This window comes from Rattus rattus, chromosome 9 (assembly GCF_011064425.1).
Source record: "Rattus rattus isolate New Zealand chromosome 9, Rrattus_CSIRO_v1, whole genome shotgun sequence".
NCBI lineage: Eukaryota > Metazoa > Chordata > Mammalia > Rodentia > Muridae > Rattus > Rattus rattus.
The window spans coordinates 68,705,106-68,722,835 of NC_046162.1; the positions used below are offsets into that span (position 1 = coordinate 68,705,106).

Consider the following 17,730-nt stretch of genomic DNA (forward strand, 5'->3'; position numbering starts at 1 on the left):
ACACGTCATGGTCCCTGAGATGAGGGCAAGCACAGAGAAAGGGAGGGAAGCATTGGTGGTTCATAGGCTCGGGGGAGGTCCCTTCATCCCAGACCCTGGAGGCTTCATGCCCAGACGGTAATTCCAGGAATGGAACTTGGCTCTCAGAGGAAAGGAACACTACCCATGTATGGCTGTCGAGGGGCTCCCTCTTCCTCTATTCGGATTGGCTACAGGTCTGTGGTGAGCTGAAGACGTTTGCCAGGGCGGAGGGGGTACAGTGGAGCCTAGCTAAAGCTTCCTGCTCTGCAAGGTGGGAGGGAGCTATCGGTGCCCTGCCCAGATCTGGGGGTGGTACAGCTGGTGCTAAGCGAATGACAGTATGACTGGCGAGAAGCAGTGGATGGTCTAGGAGACCCCAGACACCAGCAATGGCTGGCTCTGAGGCCTCCTTTCAAGTGTTTCCAGTTGTGACAAGGCTTCAGGCGGCCCTGCATTGCAAATCTCTCAGAAGGACAACTTTGGAGGGCGAAGCCGGAAAGGCTTGCAGAAGACTGGCGGCGATCTGAGGGTCAGGGGCCTGGGGTCCAGAAGCCGAGGGCTGAGGGAGCTGAAAAGCGCCCCAGGGACAGTGGTGGGGTGGCAGTGGCGGGTGGGGAGTGTGTTTGGCTTTTAAACTGAGCTGTGCCTTCAAGCTGAAGCAAAATGGCCAAGGGAGGCAGAACAAGTGAGCTGGGCCACCAGCAGGAAATATGCTGTGTCCCTCAGATCAGAAAGGCTTTCCTTGCCCATGCTCCAGCCACCAGCTATGGTATATTGCTGCGTAAAGGGCTCTCTCACTTGCCAAGAGGCTGCCATCCAGGCCTGACAGACCCCCTCTGGAGGGGAGGCAGAGGGAAGCTACAGGCCTAGAGAGGGGTCACTTGCTGCTGTGCGTCTTGACTTTGGTGGCGTTGATGTCGGCCTTGGTCTTCTGGATCCTGGCAAAGATCTCTTTGAAGAGCGCCTTGTACTCAGGCTGGCTCTGCTCCAGCCGCTTATCCACAGCTTCCACGTGCTGGCTTAGGCTCTTTTCACCCGCCTTGCCCTCCCCCTGGCTCTCCTCGCCCCCCAGTAGGTCCCTCCATGAGCTGTCCCGGGAGATGGGCCGTGAGGTCTGCACCCCCGCGTGCCGCACCCCGGCACCATGCTGCCGGCACTTGCTCAGAAGCTCCTCGTATTTTTCCAGCAGGGCGTGGTACTGCTCGTCCACCTCCCTCAGGATAGACATACCGCGCCTGCGCACACTGTTGGCATGCAAAGTGAGGTTGCCAGCGTGCCGGCTGGCTGGGTCTTTGGCCACTATGGCATTGAGTGCCGTGTCGCTGCAGCTCTTGCGCACCGCGTGGCTGGGGGAAGCTGCAGGCGAGGACACACCATCCTGGGCATTGGGGTCATCTCCGCTTCCTGGTTGGGGGTCATCAGCCTCAGGGGCCTGAGTGAGGGGCGCCAGCAAAGCCTCGGCCAGGTGCTCATCCCGGGCCAGCAGGTAGGTCTTGGCCTGCTTCATCTGCTGCAGCTCCAGCAGCTCGGCCTCCAGCTCCTGCACGCGCAGGCGGCAGCCCTCCATCTCGCACAGCTGTCGCTCCAGCTCCGTGTACTCCTGCAGCACCACGGTGTACTCACGTTCTGCCCGCTCCTTGCGCTGTCGCTCCTGGCTCACCTGGGAACGGAGCACCCCAACCAAGGTCTGCAGTCGTTCGTTTTCCTGCTCCAGCGGCCGAGGACCCAGCTCCAGCGAGGAACTGTGTAGGCGGAAGGCATCCTCACATCTGCTGTGGGAGTGGGGGTGGGGGAGGGGCAGGCAGCAGTAGCTGGTCATGGCCAAGTCATGGCCGGTGCCAGACACTGGGCTCCCTTGTCCATTGGTCTAAATCTTCCTTGTGCCCCCCTGAGTCGCCCTCCAGCCCTCCTACTTTCTCTCTGGGTCGTGTGTCTGAGGATTCATCGGCAGTGGGAGACGCAGTGAAGGTCCAAGGTAGGAACAAAGGGAGATGTGCGAGTGTGTCTTACCCCGGTTGGTGCCGGCCAGGCAGGCCTCTCTGTTACCTTCTGGTAATCTCCCTCTCTAGACCCTGAGGTCCTAAGGTGGCCCTGCACTGCAGCCACAGACCTCGTTTCCATAAACACTGCTCCTTTAACTTTTTAAAAACAGGGCCTTACACAGCCCAGTTTGACCTCTCTAGCTGAAGTTGATTTTCACTTTTCGATTTTCTTATCTCCACTCTGTGGGTGCCGGGATTACAAGTGTGCGTCACCACACCTCTTATGAGGTGTCAGGGACCAAACTCAAGGCCCCGTGCGTGCGTGCGTGCGTGCGTGTCAGACAAGCAGGCTTCTCACCGGGCCACATCTCCAGCCTCAACCTTGATCTTCATGAAGCCGTCTTTCTCCTAACTAGGATGGGGATTCATTCTGGCATAACACACATTCTAGGCAAGTGCCGGGACAACCACAGTGTCTAACTCCTCCTAGGTTAGAAGCCTGGCTGGGGGGGTTGGGGATTTAGCTCAGTGGTAGAGCGCTTGCCTAGGAAGCGCAAGGCCCTGGGTTCGGTTCCCAGCTCCGAAAAAAAGAAAAAAAAAAAAAAAGAAGCCTGGCTGGGTAGGTTTTTCTCATCTGACTAGTAGGCACCATGGATGCAAATGGCTTGTGTTAGTAACACCACAGGGAGCTGTCCCTAGCAAGCATTCTGACACTGTCCTCCTCCCCAGCCACTGTCCACCGCGCACCTCCTCCCTCAGCCAGCTCTCTTGGGACTCTAGGACACCCCAGGGCCCTTGCCTACCGGGGACTTGTGCACAGCTCCTTCAGGCAGGGGAAGGTATGGATGGTTCTCCTGCGTCCCCGCTTTTCCCGGCGAACCCGGACTTGCTCCAGGCCTCGAAGTTGCTCCACCTGGGCCTGGAGCTCCTCGACCTGGGACTGCAGGCGCTCGATGGTCTCCGTCAGCCTGAAATGGGATGAGGAGACGCACGGGAGGCTTTTTGTTAGGGCTGGAGAGATGGTTCAGCCACTAAATGCTAGGCTCACAACCAAAATGTTAAGATTGATTTCTAGGGGGCTGGAGAGATGGCTCAGTGGTTAAGAGCACCAATTGCTCTTCCAGAGGTCCTGAGTTCAAATCCCAGCAACCACATGGTGGCTCCCAACCAGCTGTAATGGGATCCTCTTCTGGTGCGTCTGAAGACAGCTACAGTGTACTCATATATGTAAAGAAAATAAATATTTTTTTAAAAAAAGATTGATTTTTAGGGGTGTGTGTGTGTGTGTGTGTGTGTGTGTGTGTGTGTGTGTGTGTGTATGCAGGCGGAGTTGGAGACCCTGGAACTGGAATTAGATGATTGTGAGCCATTTATTGTGGGTGCCGGGAACCAAACTCTGGGCCCAGATCAGCAAGCACTCTCAACCTCCTAGCTACCTCTCTCCCTGCCCACCCTGGGGTGAGAGTCTTCAGGAGACAGGCAGGGATGCTTCGTCACTGCAGCTCAGAATCCCTATAGATGAAGGATGTAGAGGTAGGGACAAACAGACAACCTTGAGCTTGCAGTCTGCTGCCTGGGGTTAAAGTCAGAGAATGTTCTGCCGTATCCAAGGACCTGCCCTCCTCCCATACAGCCCAGGCTGAGGCAATCATTCCTCCTCAGCCAACACTGATCCTTTTGTATCTGTGTACACGAGTGTATGTTCACATGCGTGTGGGTACACGTGGAGGCCTGATGGCAACTTTGGGCATCACACCTCGACAAGCTATCCACCTTGGATTTTTTTTTTTTTTTTTTTTTTTTTGAGACAGTCTTCCACCAGAACTCAGGGACAGCTGAGTCTGCTAGGGTGGGACCTGCCTGTCGCCAACTTTTTGGAATTTGGGATTCCAAATCACGTCTTCTCTTCTCAAGCCTGTGCAGCAGGCCCTTTAGCGACCAGGCCATTTCCCCAACTGCACCCCAGGTCTTTGCACACACCTCTGTCACAGGGACACCTCTGTGAGGTTCCAGAGGGCGGGGCAGGGTCACTGAATCCTTAGCCCCTCACGCTGAGTCTGATGCGTAATTGGTGCATATCCGTGGGTGGGAGGGTGGAGTATGTGTCACATTTCACCTTTTGGTTGTGGGGGGCGGGGAGATGGCTCAGTGGCTCAGAGCACTTGCTCTTGCTGAGGACCTGGGTTTAGTCCCTAGCACCCACGCGGTGGCTCACAACCATCTGTAACTGTAGTTGTAGAGGATCCCACACCCTCTCCTGACACAGACATACACACAGGCAAAAACACCCACCCATACAAAATAAAAGATCTTAAAATGAGAGGCCTGGATGGTGGTAGCACTGGCCTTTAATCCCTGTATTCAGGAGGCAGAGGCAGGCGAATCTCTGTGAGTTCGAGGCCAGGCTGGTCTACATAGAGGAACTCTGTCTTGAAACACCCCCCCACCTCCACCTTTTCACCCCCCACTCCCCAAGGAAGGAAGGGCAGAGGACAGAAGAGTGGCTGTTGTGAGATAAATGTTTAAGTCTAATTGCCAGCCCAGTCCCTTAAGCTTTGTCTTCTAGGAGTGTGTGTGTCTTCCCCGCCGGGCACATGCAACACCCTGGGCCTCTCCCTCACCATCCCGGCCCTCACCCATGGATCTTCTGCTGGGCAGCCTTACTCTCCAACACCAGCCTCTGGTTGGTCAGCTCCAGGTCTCTGGCAGTCAGGTCCAGCTGCTCGTACACTTTGGCATGCTGCTCATTCACTAGCCTCAGCGTGTCCAGCTGCTTGGTCAGGTACTAGGAGCGGAGGTAAGGGTGGAATAAACCTTTACAGTGAGGCAGGGACAGATATCCATGTCTGTCCCTCTACCACACCTAGGCCGATGGGCTCTGAGAGGTTTAGGAGCTGAAGACCACAGTGCCCACCCACGGCAGGCTGCCTGCCATTGGTGGACAGGTGGTAAACATGTTGCAGGTTGCACAAAGGCACAGGCAGGCCAAGACCAGAGGGAGGCTCTGGAGAGATGGGAGAAGGCAGAGCCCAAGGCCCCCCTCACCTCGATCTCCTGCACCTGCTCCTCATTGGTAGAGTACATCTGCTGCAGGGACTCCTCCAGCTCCTTGTTTCTCTCCAGCAGAGTCTTCCCGAGCTCCGCTGCTAGGTGCAAGTCTGGGGTAGGGGCGGGGCCAAAAGCACAGAGAGAGGAAGTCAGAGAGCCCGTCATTAAAGAAGCCCTAGCATTCATCGCTGGCTGGGGTCTGGGTGACTTCAGCGGCACCCTGATGCAGGCTGCTCTCAGAAGCCCCAGCAGGCAGAAGGCAGAAGCCAGGGGCTTAGCTGGTGGACGTTTCCTTCTGAAGTGTCTTTCCCTGCGTGCTCCAGGCTCACCCCTTCCCTTCTGGCACATCTCTGGTTTGGTTTTGTTTGGACAGGATCTTACTGTGGAGCTCAGGCAACCCTGGAACTCATGAGCCTTTTGCTTCAGCTTCCTGAGTGCTGAGGTTGTAGACGTGTGCCACCAACCAGCTTGGTATTTCTTTCTGATTGATATATATATAAAAAAAATAGTGCAGAAAGGTGGAAAATCAACACTCAAAACTTGATTGAGCCGCGCGTGGTGGTGCAAAACCCCAGAACACGGGAGGCAGAAGCAGGCGGGGTTGAGGTGAGTCTGAGGACAACCAGGGCTATGCATTGAGACCTTGTGTCAAAGAGAAAAAAATGAGGATCTGGAGAGGTGGCTCAGTAGTGAAGAGCTCATCGCTGTTCCTTCAGAGAACCAGAGTTTGGTTCCCAGCAGGCAAGGTTCGAAACCATCTGTAACTCTAGTTTCAGGGGATCAAACATCCTCTTCCAGCTTTCGTGGGACACTTGCACACCCCCCCCACACCCCTAAAAAAAAAAAAAACAAAACTGGACCAGTGAGATGTCCAGCGAGTAAAGACAATTGCTGCTGAACCTGGAGCTTCATTGTGGAAGAACGGAATCAACTCCTACAAGATGCCCTCTGACTGCCACATGGATGCCCATACACATACATATATGTACACACACAACACACACACACACACACACACACACACACACACACACACACAGAGCTGTATTTTGTCTGTACCTGCTTTTCTCCTCTAGCAGTATATCACGGAAGCTTTCTGAGGGGAGACCACACACGCACCATCCATGGGTGCAGTATACGCTACTGTGTTTGGGCTGTACACACCTTTGTCTGACTCATCCTTACTGTTGATGGTTAGTCTCTGAGTATTTTCTCTATTAAAAGTGAACTGATGGGTCAAGTGTGGTGTGCATGCCTACAACCCCAGAACTCAGGAAACGGAAGCAGGGAGATCAGGAGTTTGAGGCCATCCTAGACTACATGAGATATTCTCTCTCTCTCTCTCTCTCTCTCTCTCTCTCTCTCTCTCTCTCTCAACTCAGGCAGAGTGCTAGCACAGCATGCAGGAAGCCTGGCATTTAGTGTCCAGCATGACAGGAAGTGAGCACCTGTAATCCAGTACTGAGGTACAGGCAGAAGGACCAGGAGCTCATGGTCATCCTTTGATATAGATGGTTTGTTCAAGGCCAGCCTCAGTTACACCAGACCCTGCTTAAAAACAAATGAAACCAACAAAAAACAACAAAGAAACTGTGCCCCAGGCCTAAGACCCCCGCCACTTAGGAGGCTGAGGCAAGAGGACCACAAGTTTGAGGCCAGCACAGGCAACCCAGAGGTACTATCTCAAAATAAAAGACAAAAGTCTGGTAAGGATTTGGGCCTGGTAGCTCGCTTATGTAATCCCAGCAGTTGGTGGGCTGAGGTAGGATTGCACCAAGTTCCATGCCCAGTCAGGATTACAGGGTAAGACCCTGTTTTAAAAACTGGGTGGTGGGGTTGGGGATTTAGCTCAGTGGTAGAGCGCTTGCCTAGCAAGCACAAGGCCCTGGGTTCGGTCCCAGCTCCGAAAAAAAGAAAAGAAAAAAAAAAAAACAAAAACAAAAACAAAAAAACTGGGTGGTGGTGGCCCATGCCTTTGATCCCAGCACTCAGGAAGCAGAGGCAAGCGGATCTCTGAGTTCGAGGCCAACCTGGTCTACAGTGTGAGTTCCAGGACAGCCAGGGCTACACAGTGAAACCCTGTCTCAAAAAACCAAAAAAACCCCACGAAAAAACCCCAAACAAAGATAAAAACTAAACAAAAAGGAAAGAAAGAAAGAGAGAGAGAGAAAAGAAACCCTTAACACTACAGTGCTAGAGATGGCTCAGTGATTAAGAGCACTTTCTGCCATTACAGAGCCTCTGGTCTGGGTTTCCAACACCCACATGGCAGTCCAGCATGTGTGAGGGTCTGGGCTCAGGGTCGAGGACTGAAAAGTAAAAGCCAAACTAAGATTAACTTCATTGTATTTAAACCCTTAGTGCAAATCACCACCTTTTGTGAGAACGCTTTCCTAGAATCAGGATCTGTGGGGCAAACAGCAGGCCTGCTCGATCCATTCTGCCCAGAGCAGGAAAGCTCTGGTTTATTAAACGTTAGGAGGCTGTTTGCTACTCCAGCCTTCATTCTCGGCCGACGGTGTAAATCTGGACTGAGATCTGTAAGAGCAACTCTTCCGGGGCCAATAAGACATGGTACTATTTTTATACATAATGATAGTTCTGCCTTCCCTCAAAGACAGATGGGCTTTCTGGTCGTCCCCCCAGCCCTCGCCCTCCCTGCCGCCAACCCCCCGCAAGTTTTAGATACGTGATTGTTTCGGCTACACCTTCTGCTCTGCAGCAGACAGGCCCGGTGAGGCCTTCCTCTTGGACCCTTATGGAGCAGAGAGGCTGAATGGGTAGAGGACAGAGCATCCTGTGTGGGTTTCCTTGTGAAAACCGGAGTGACCTGACCAGCTACTGCACCCAGACAAAAGGCCAAGTCTTATCAGGAACAAGTCTAGAGTTGCTCCCACAATGAGGGTAAAAAAAAATTTTTTTTCTTTCTTTAAAGACAGAGTATCTTGTAGCTCAGGTTGGCCTCAAACTTGCCATGGAGCTGAGGATGGCCTTGAACTCTCAGCCTTCTGCCAGTACCTCCTAAGGGCTGGTGAGGTGGGAACGTGCAGGTGCAGCAGTATCTGCTTTTATGTTGGGGGAATCAAACCCAGGGCTTCCTGCATGCCAGGCAGGCGCTCTCCCAACTGAGCTACGGCCCCAGTGATTTTTGTTGCTGTTTCGAGGTAGGGTCTCAGGTGCTCCAGATTTTCCTTGATATATAACCAAGGATGATTTTAAACTTCCCAATCCTATCGCCACTGTCCCCCCAAGTACAAGATATAGACAAACTCAGAGTAGGGGTGAGGTTTCAAAATAGCCCGAACGAGGCCTCTAGAGCTAAATTAATCAGAGATGCAGGCTTCGTGTCCTGATGTCACTGGGAAGCCGTCCCTCTAGCTACACTGTAAGGACAGGATCTAGAACAAAAACAGTTCTCCTAATGAAAACAACCCCAAATCAGATACAAACTCATAGCCTGGGGCAAGCAGCCTGCTCCATGAAGACGCCACAAGGTCCAGTCACCTAATGCAAGCCTAGCAAGGCAGTGGAAGGCATTTGTCGCATGAGTTTATATATGCTGCGTCAGGGTCTGGAGGAGTCTACAAAGTTGTACAAAGTTTTAAGCCAATGCTCTGCTTATTGAATGACAGCCTTGTGATCTATCAGATGCTTGGGAATAACGGGGGTGGTGGTGAGGTGGGATGGGGGAGTGGAGGCTGGCTTTGAGGAAACTTCATAGTCTTCCCAGTCTGTAACAGGATAGTGATGGTCAGCTCATCCCCTTCCTAAAAGTTTCAGGCCTTGGTGTTAGCATTCCGTCTAGGCTCCGCCCCAGTTACCTGGCAACAGCCAGGTGTGCCAGACTCACTATAAAAGGGGCTGCTTGACCCCTCCTCACTCTCTAGCTCTCTTACTCTTCTTCTCTTTCTGTCCTGCTCCCCCTCTTTCCCCCCCTCCCCCACCCCCCCCACGTGCTCACGGCTCCTCTACTCTCTGCCTTTCTCTGTCTCCACCACCCCCAACAACTCTCCTCCCCATGCCCTAAATAAACTCTCTTCTATATTATACTGTCGTGTGTCTGGTACCTCAGGGGGAAGGGATGCCTCAGCATGGACCCGCAGAGGCACCCCCTTCCCCCACACCATACCAGGCCTCCACCAAACATATCCCTGGCTTCTCTATCTTTTTTATAAAACACAACACTTGAAACTGTTAGATGGTCTAGAAAGTAACCATTTACCATATACCCGGGTGACCTGTGACGAGACCCTGCAGCCCAGCCAGAATTCAAAGCCAGAGGAATGAGGGACCATCACATCAAGGACAATTTCAACACCACGCTCCTCCTTCCCAGGAGAGTTGAGATGTGTGAGTTCTTACTGCTCAGAATTCGGTGCCCCAGTGTGGGGGGTCTGTTGAAGATTGTGACCCAACAGCGATTAAGGAAGGAAGACGGAACGGAGGCGGACACTGGAGAATCTCAGGGAAACTGGATCACATTGCAAGCTAAGCTGGTCAGAGCTGCCCGGAGGGAGGATGGGTGGAGTCTAGAGACGCTCTAGCGCAAAGGACTGAGAAGAACCAAGTACTAGGGGAGGTAGCTTGAGGAAGAATAGTGACAATTATGGACCCAGGAGCGGGTGGTGTGGATGCTGGGAAACTTGGAAGCTAGCTAAGCGGGAGTCAGGAACAGCGAAACAATAACAAGCCTGTTACCGGTCCGATTGACCCGGGGCTCTGAACCAAGCCAGGGAAAGTACTGAGTCTGCGCTGCCACGCCCCCTGCCTGGCCCTAGGGGCTCTCCGGGGCTTCCTTCGGGGCACCTTAGTGGTTATTATAAGGCAATGTCCCAGAGAAAACAAAAGACCCCCCTACCCTAAAATCACCCATTTGGCTGGGCATTAGGGTGGAACAGGAGAGACTCTTGACAGAGAAGCAGGAAAAGGGGCAGGGATCAGGACACGATGGATTGAGGTGGAAGACACCAGCTGGTGGATCTGGGAGTCCCGCCCCACAGGGCACTAGAGTCAGGAACTCCGAACGGCCTTTGGGGGTGGGAAGGGCGGAGGAGCAGGGTGGAGGAAGGACATCCTTTTTCTTACCAGTCAGCATTCCAGGGGTGGGGAGGACGCAAGGTCAGGCTAGGCAGGAAGGGAGGTCAGGTCTCAAAATCTGACTCAGCAGCCATCCCTCAGCCTGGACAGAGGTGGTCACAGGTGGAGGAGGGGAGAGGCAAAGAAAGAGCCAGTGCTTATAATTAATTCATGACTTTTTCTATTTTTACAGGTGCTCGAGCGAGTGGGTGGAGGGGACCTAGCAAATCTAAGACCCCGCCTGTCAAGCCCATCCCCTGCCTCTGCGACAGACAGAGCCACGCTAAAGCCAAGCACAATCTCTGGGGACAATCTCTTTGGGGAGGGAAGTTGGGGCTTGGCCCGGGGTAAGGGGAAAACAGACGGGAAGGATACTCCAAGTGTAGCTGCAGAAATCACTGTGTGTCAGAGCTGAATGGAAGGACAGGATTTGGGGACCGAGTAACACAAATGGGTCCTCTGACGTGACTGTCTTTTGGCAGACGTTCCATCCCCACCCCGTCACCCAGAACTCCTGGCCTGGCCAGCAGACCAGAGTGACTAGACTTCCTTTGTCCCCTACTTCCCTGTCCTTCATTTGGCCCCAGGCCTTGGTTACAAACATCCCTTCTCCCAGCATGCCTTCCTTCCTCCAGCCTTCCAGCTCAGGGCTCTTTGCTGAGGGGACTATGCCGTCACACGGCTGGGCTGGCCGTCACACGGCTGGGCTGGCCATCACACGGCTGGGCTGGCCGTTACTTCAACTTCCCACACTTCCGTCTCCTCCGCTGGAATTCAGGATCAGGAGGACATCCCTAGACTTGGCACAGCCTCTGGCAGGAAGAAGGTCCTCTTTCTTCATAGAGTGTTTCCTTACTGGGTGTCCCCATGGTTCCTGGGCTCTGTCTATGACTGGAGCTGCAGGCCTGATCAGCAGGGCCCAAGAAGCAGGGGGTGCGGGAGCTCTTCAGTCCTGCTAGAATGGTAGTTCTTGCCCCTTCGCAGAAGCTACGCACATCTCCCACCCCTACTCCAAGGCTTCTTCCTCCCACATCTGGGCTGGGCATGGTGCCAAGCCTTCATTAGGGGGTGCGGGAACTAAATGAGACCGTCATGGTATTAGCATCTGCCTCCCCTAGAGGCTGTCTTCGCCAGAAATCAGCTTTTCATCTTTCCTTCTGCGCTAGCCTCTCCCAGGAAGCCATCCCACAATCACTTACACTTAGAGCACACAAGTGGGCCTCCCCCACCCAGCCCTTGTGTACCCAGAGGGTCAGGCTGTAACTGTGCCCAGGTCCCAGAATAATGTCTAGCGCTCACATGGTGCCAGTAGGTGTTCACTGAGTAGAAAAGTTTTAGGGGTAGTGGCCAGGACAGAGAAGACAGAAGACAGAAACATGGGGAGCTCACTGCATAGCAGCGTCTAGCCCAACACCCTCCATCCTACAGAGTTCTCCCAAGGTTCTGATTCAAGGACAAGTACAGGGACCAGCTCCTCATCTGCAGGTGAAGCTCGGCTGCATGGGGAAGTGGGTCAGGAGACAAAGTCCTCAGGATCCAAGTGCATGCTTCCCACCCTGGCAAACCAGGGCTCTGGGCCCTGAGGACGGAGAACAGGCCTTTATGGCACATGCACTATGCCAGGCTTGCAGGTGACCCTCATCCTTGGGGTTTTAGTAAGAACTGGCAGAGGAGAGGATGGGGCACGACAACTCCAGCAGACCTTGGCCTTGACCCTGACCCTCTCAGGCCTTCTTGCCAAGTCGACTCCACCTCTTAGTGATGTCATTTTAGCCACCTCATCACCAGCTTCTAAACCCCTTCTAGTCATTCTCTAGGTCCTCGGATGAGAGCCACAGAAGTGGCTCCCTCTTTCCCCAGGGATCTCATTTGGCAAGAAGTCAGAAATTGCTAAAGGACCCCTTCACATCCTGAGCCACATGGGTAGAAGCCCTGAGCAGGGAAGGACCAGGGAACGCCTCTCTCGGGAAGGCAGATTGGAGACTTCCAGCTTCTTCTCAGGCATAAGCATGCACCACCCGCCTCCTGGGCAGAGGGAAGCGAGTTGGGGAAACTTTTTGGAAGTCTTAGAGCTCAGAAATTCTGGCCCGGACAGGTTCTGTTGATCTGCAGAGATGACTTATCCCAACATATAGTGCATTCTTAGCAAAAGTACCAGAAATCCCCTGTGGGCTCCAAGCTTCCATTACACCTAGTACTCGGGCCCCCTAATAATCGGGCTCCCTAACAATACCCTACCGGGGCATGCGAGTAGTTGCTGCTACTAAAATGAGAAGGATGATGAATGCCCTCTCAACTGGACACTTTTGCAAGTCTCCTCCTGAGTCCGAATCTTCCAGGGCAGCGCCCTTCTTGGTCCACGTCCCCATTCTCAAGACGGATTACGCTCTGCTGGGCACACTAGATCCAGCCCAGCCCTTTTCTAGGTGATACCGCCCAACAATGGAGTAGTAGCCAGGGGTCTCGGGACACACGATGTTTCCCTCCCCGCCGCGCTCACCCTGCTCCAGGTCCTGATGGTCGTACCAGGACTCCTCCTCCTCTGCGGAGTACTCCTCCATCCCCGCGGCTCTCCGCATGGCCCCGCGGGTGGCGGTGGGCGGGCGCTGCGGCAGCTCAGGGCCTGGGCTCGCAGCCCGGGACAATGCGGCGGAGGCGGCCCGGGCTTCCAACGTCGCGGGCTCGGGCTGCAGCGCCCCTGCGCCCGCCGCCCGTGATCGCCATCCGCTACCGGCCGTGCGCCCAGTGGGGCCTCTGTCTCCCGCGCTCCCCGGGTCCCGCCGAACTGAGGACGCCGGGTGGCGGCGGCACAAAGGGCGGAGGGGTGGGGACTGTAAAGCAGGACGACGATTGGGACCACCCTGGACCGCCTTCAGGGCTGGGGCGTCAGCAGAATGTGGGTGCAGCGGCGGATACCCCTTGCCCGCCTCCGGCCCGCACACCGCCCGGCCTGCGCCGTGACACCCGGAGCCGCCGCTGCATCTCCGCCCGGCCCGCTTACAGCTTCCCAGGCCGCCAGCTTTGAGGGGTGGGGCCTGCCGCCGGAGACCAATCATGAGGTGTATGCAAATAAGGGGCGGGCCGAAGTAGAGGACCTTCCTTGTGTCCTGGTCTGGGAATTGCTGGCTCAACCCTCTGTCCTGCTTTTCCTCCACGTCCGACTTTTATTTAGGTCCATCTGGAATTATTTTGTTTGTTTGTTGTCTGTCCTTCTGGCTTTACTTAGAGCAAGGGTCTGTCTGTTGTCCACAGTGGTCCTCACCGAGGAGAACGCGCTGACTCACTGATACAGTCCATGAACGTTCTTTAAAACGGTATTAATTTACAAACATCTTTAAGAACCTTGAATGGAGGTTTGGCTGCTGGAACATTCGAAGTTAAGAGTTCCTGCTGAGGATTTGACTACGGTTCCCACGGCACCCACGGCAAACCGTTCACAATAGCCTAACAGCCAAGCAGCTCTTAACAGCCAGCTCCAGGGAAAATCTGACACCTCTGGCCTCCGTGGGTTCACATACTTTATATTTTCACACAAACATGATTAGAAAGATGCAGGCACAGTGGTTCCCGCCTCTAATAAATGGCTTTGGGAGGCTGAAGCAGGAGGATTGTCTTGAGTTCCAGGGCAGACTATTTTGCACAGCTTGTTCCAGGCCAGACTAAGTTACAGTGTGGGAGTTTTTCTGTAAATTAAACTAAGCAAAGGTATACATTACATTAAGGGGGTTAAGGAGGTGACTCAGAACATTAAAAGTGCTTATCAGGTTTAAAAAGACAAAAGGAGAGTGGCTTGCTCTTGTAATCCCAGCTCTGGGGACTGGGGAGCCAAGATAGATGAATCTATGGTGGCCAGTCAACGTAACCTATTTGGTGAACTTTAGGCCAGTGAAAGGCCTTGTTTCAAAAAAAGACAAGGTGCACAGCTCCTGAAAAATAACACTTAGAGGTTGTCCTTTGCCCTGTGCACCACACATATGTGTGACACACACACACACACACACACACACACACACACACACACCTTTAAGAACCTTAGTCTTAAGCTGGAGAGATGACTCAGTGGTTAAGAGCACTGTCTGCTCTTCCAGAGGTCCTGAGTTCAATTCCCAGCAACCACATGGTGGCTCGCAACCATCTGTAATGGGATCTGATGCCCTCTTCTGCTGTGTCTGAAGACAGCGACAGTGGACTGACACATATAATAAACAAATAATTCTTAAAAAAAAAAAAAAAAAAGGAAGAACTTGAGTCTTGGCCTGGAGATGGTTCAACAGTTTAGCACACTTATTGCTCTTGCAGAAGTCCTGGCTGGGAATCCATTCCTCAGATCCAGATGGTGGTTCAGAAACATCTGTAACTCTGGTCCCAAGAGATCAATTCTCCTCTCTTGACCTCCTTGGGCACCAGGCATGCACATGGTGTAGATACACACATGCAGGCAGATGCTCATACACATAAACATAGAATAAATAAATATAGAAGTATAACACATTTAAAAAAAAAGAACCTGGATGTTTGAGAACCTGTGTGTCTAGAAACAGGCTGGGAGGAATGGAATTTGAGCACAGGTTACTTGTATTCTATCCTTTCTCTTTAAGATCTGTTTCTTACTGCTTAAGACCCAAATCTGATATCCAGTTACACCCATAAAAGCCATGATTTAATCCATCCAAGCATTTTTTTCCCCTTAAACAGCATTCACGTAAGTTGTTTTTGTTGAGACCCATCAGGTGTGAACATTCTCGAGGCACTCAATGTATGTTGTGACAGACCCAGAAAAGGACCTCTAGCCAGAATACAGCAAAACCTGAGAATCCAAAGGAAAAAGGCATATGGCCAGGAGAAAGATGTGTAAAAGATTTGACTAGACAATTTACACACACACACACACACACACACACACACACACACACACACACCCCAAATGGCCCAGTCAACATGTGACTAAGGTACAAAGTTTGCTTAGTCCTCAGGAAATGCAAATTAAATCCACAATGAGGTACCCCCATTGTCATACTTGGCACCTTAACTGTGATCCAAGGCCCAGGTATTAAATGCTTCACTCTCAGTGTGGTGTCGTTGGGAGGTATAGACACTTCTGAGAGATAGAGCATACTATATAAATGCATGTGTGTGCATATGTGTGTATGCTGTGTGTATGTTTGTGTGTATAGATATGCGTGTATGCATGTGTGTATTATGTGTATGTATGCATGTGTGTGTTTGTGTCTGTCTGTATGCATGCATGTATGCATGTGTGTATTGTGTGTATGTATGTGTGTATGTGTGTATATGTATGTATGTGTGCATATGTGTATGCATGTGTGTGCATTTGCATGCATGTGCATACACGCGTGTGCATTGTGTGTGTATGCATACATGCATGTGCATGTGTGTATGCATATGTGCATGTGTACATGTGTATGTATGTTTGTGTATGTATGTATGTGTATATGTGTATGCATGTGTGTGTGTGTGTGTGGAAATCTTCATGTCACTGAGGGTATAACCTGATTGTGGAGCCCTGGCCTCTTCCTTTCTGTGCTGTGTGGTGATGAAACAATGGTTTCGTTGCATTGCATGCTCCTGTTGTGATGAACTGACTTGACATAGCCCTCAAAACTGATCCTGGGCTGAAATCCCCCAAAACTGCGGGGTAAAATATACTTTTTTATAAATCATGGTCCAGCTTTCCATCCCTATGACAACTTACAAGGAAGAAAGGAATGCTTTGGTCAAGGTTTCAGCTCATCCTTGCTTCACCCCTGTGGCAAGGCAGCTCATTGTAGTGAGCACCCAGCAGAGGACCCTGGGCATCCTATGGCAGCCAAGATTCGAAGAGGGAGGGGCTGGAGAGATGGCTCAGTGGTTAGAGCACTGGCTGCTCTTCCAGAGATCCTGAGTTCAAATCTCAGCACTCACATGGTGGCTCACAACCATCTGTAATGGGATCTGATGCCCTCTTCTGGTGTGTCTGAGGACAGCTACAGTGGGCTCATATATGATAAATAAAATAAATCTTTAAATTCAAAGAGGGAGATGGGGATGGGTTGCAATATCTCTCTTCAAAGGTGTGCCTGCCATGAACCAATAAAGGTTCCACCAGCGACCCAGCCTTTGTCCCAAGGGTCTTTGGGACACCTGGCTTTGTGCTTAGTGACAGAAAGTCAACTAACACACATGCTCAGCAGAATGGCTGCAGTATTTCGTTTTAAGTTTAAAAGACAGAAAGTAAATAGAATTATTAAGAATATTGACGGGTTGGGGATTTAGCTCAGTGGTAGAGCGCTTGCCTAGCAAGCACAAGGCCCTGGGTTCGGTCCTCAGCTCCGAAAAAGAAAAAAGAAAAAAAGAATATTGACCATCTGTAATATTCCCTACTCATGGAGGGAATGACATCGAGGCAAACCGCCTTAGAAAACTGTTTGTTGTGATCAGTAAGATAGCTCAGTAGAGAGAGGTGCTTGCTGCCAAGGCTGGGGTCCTGACCTAACAGCTGGTGCTCTTTTTTTTTTTCTTCGTTGGTTTTGTTTGTTGTTTTGAGATAGGATCTCTCTGAGTAGTCCTGGCTATGCTGAAACTAGCTATGTAGACCAGGCTGGCCTCAAACCTACAGAACTCCTTTTGTTTCTGCCTCCCTAGTTCTAGGGTTAAAGGCGTGTGTTAGCACACCCCAGCCTGATGGCCTGAATTTGTTGCCTGGGACATATATAGTAGAAGGGGAGAACCAACTATTGCAAGTCGTCCTCTGACTTCCACACAGGTGCTATGCCACACACCCGCACATTACACATACACCAGTAAGTAAACAGAGGTGGGAAGTTGGCTCGGCAGTTAAGCAGTTAAAAGCACACTGCTCTTCCAGAGGGTGTGGGTTCAGTTCCCAGCAACTGTGGGACCATTCATTAACAACCTGTACTGGAGGGGTTGGGGATTTAGCTCAGTGGTAGAGCGCTTGCCTAGGAAGCGCAAGGCCCTGGGTTTGGTCCCCAGCTCTGAAAAAAAGAACCAAAAAAAAAACAAAACCCCAACCTGTACTGGAGAGATGGCTCAGTGGTTAAGAGCACTGACTGCTCTTCCAGAGGTCCTGAGTTCAAATCCCAGCAACCACATAGTGGCTCCCAACCATCTGGAAAGTGATCTGATACCCTCTTCTGGTGTGTCTGAAGACAGCCACAGTGTACTCACATACATAAAATAAAACAATATGTTGGCTCTTGCTCTTAAAAAAACAAAACAAAACAAACAAACAACCCCAACCTGTAACCCCAGCTCCAGAGGATCTGATGCCCCCTTCTGGCCTCTTTTGGGGGCACCAGTACTCAGATGCACCCACACACACCCATCGCAATACACATGATTAAAATTACATCTTAATGAAAAGTACAATGTGCCATATTTATGTAATGGAGTGTATCTATAACAACGTAGTACAAATTAAGAAACTCTGGGCAAAGACTCATTTCCTCTGTAAATGACTGTCTCAAATACAGTGGCTCGAAGACATGCATTCTTGTTTGGTTTGGCTTGGTTTTTCAAGACAGGGTTTCTCTGGGTGGCTCTAGTTGGCTTCACGGAGTTCCTAGAACTTGCTCTATAGATC

General features: G+C 51.9%; 1 protein-coding gene across 1 annotated transcript; it reads right to left on the minus strand.

Moving 5' to 3' along the window:
• Nucleotides 1-610: 610 nt before the first annotated feature.
• Nucleotides 611-12,793, minus strand: Cdr2l (cerebellar degeneration related protein 2 like). Its single transcript, XM_032913022.1, has 5 exons — nucleotides 12,628-12,793; nucleotides 5,049-5,161; nucleotides 4,640-4,788; nucleotides 2,807-2,971; nucleotides 611-1,793 (listed from the first exon to the last, which is right to left on the minus strand). Exons 1-5 carry the CDS (start codon nucleotides 12,704-12,706, stop codon nucleotides 899-901), a joined length of 1,401 nt encoding a protein of 466 aa, XP_032768913.1. The 5' UTR covers nucleotides 12,707-12,793; the 3' UTR covers nucleotides 611-898.
• Nucleotides 12,794-17,730: the final 4,937 nt, after the last annotated feature.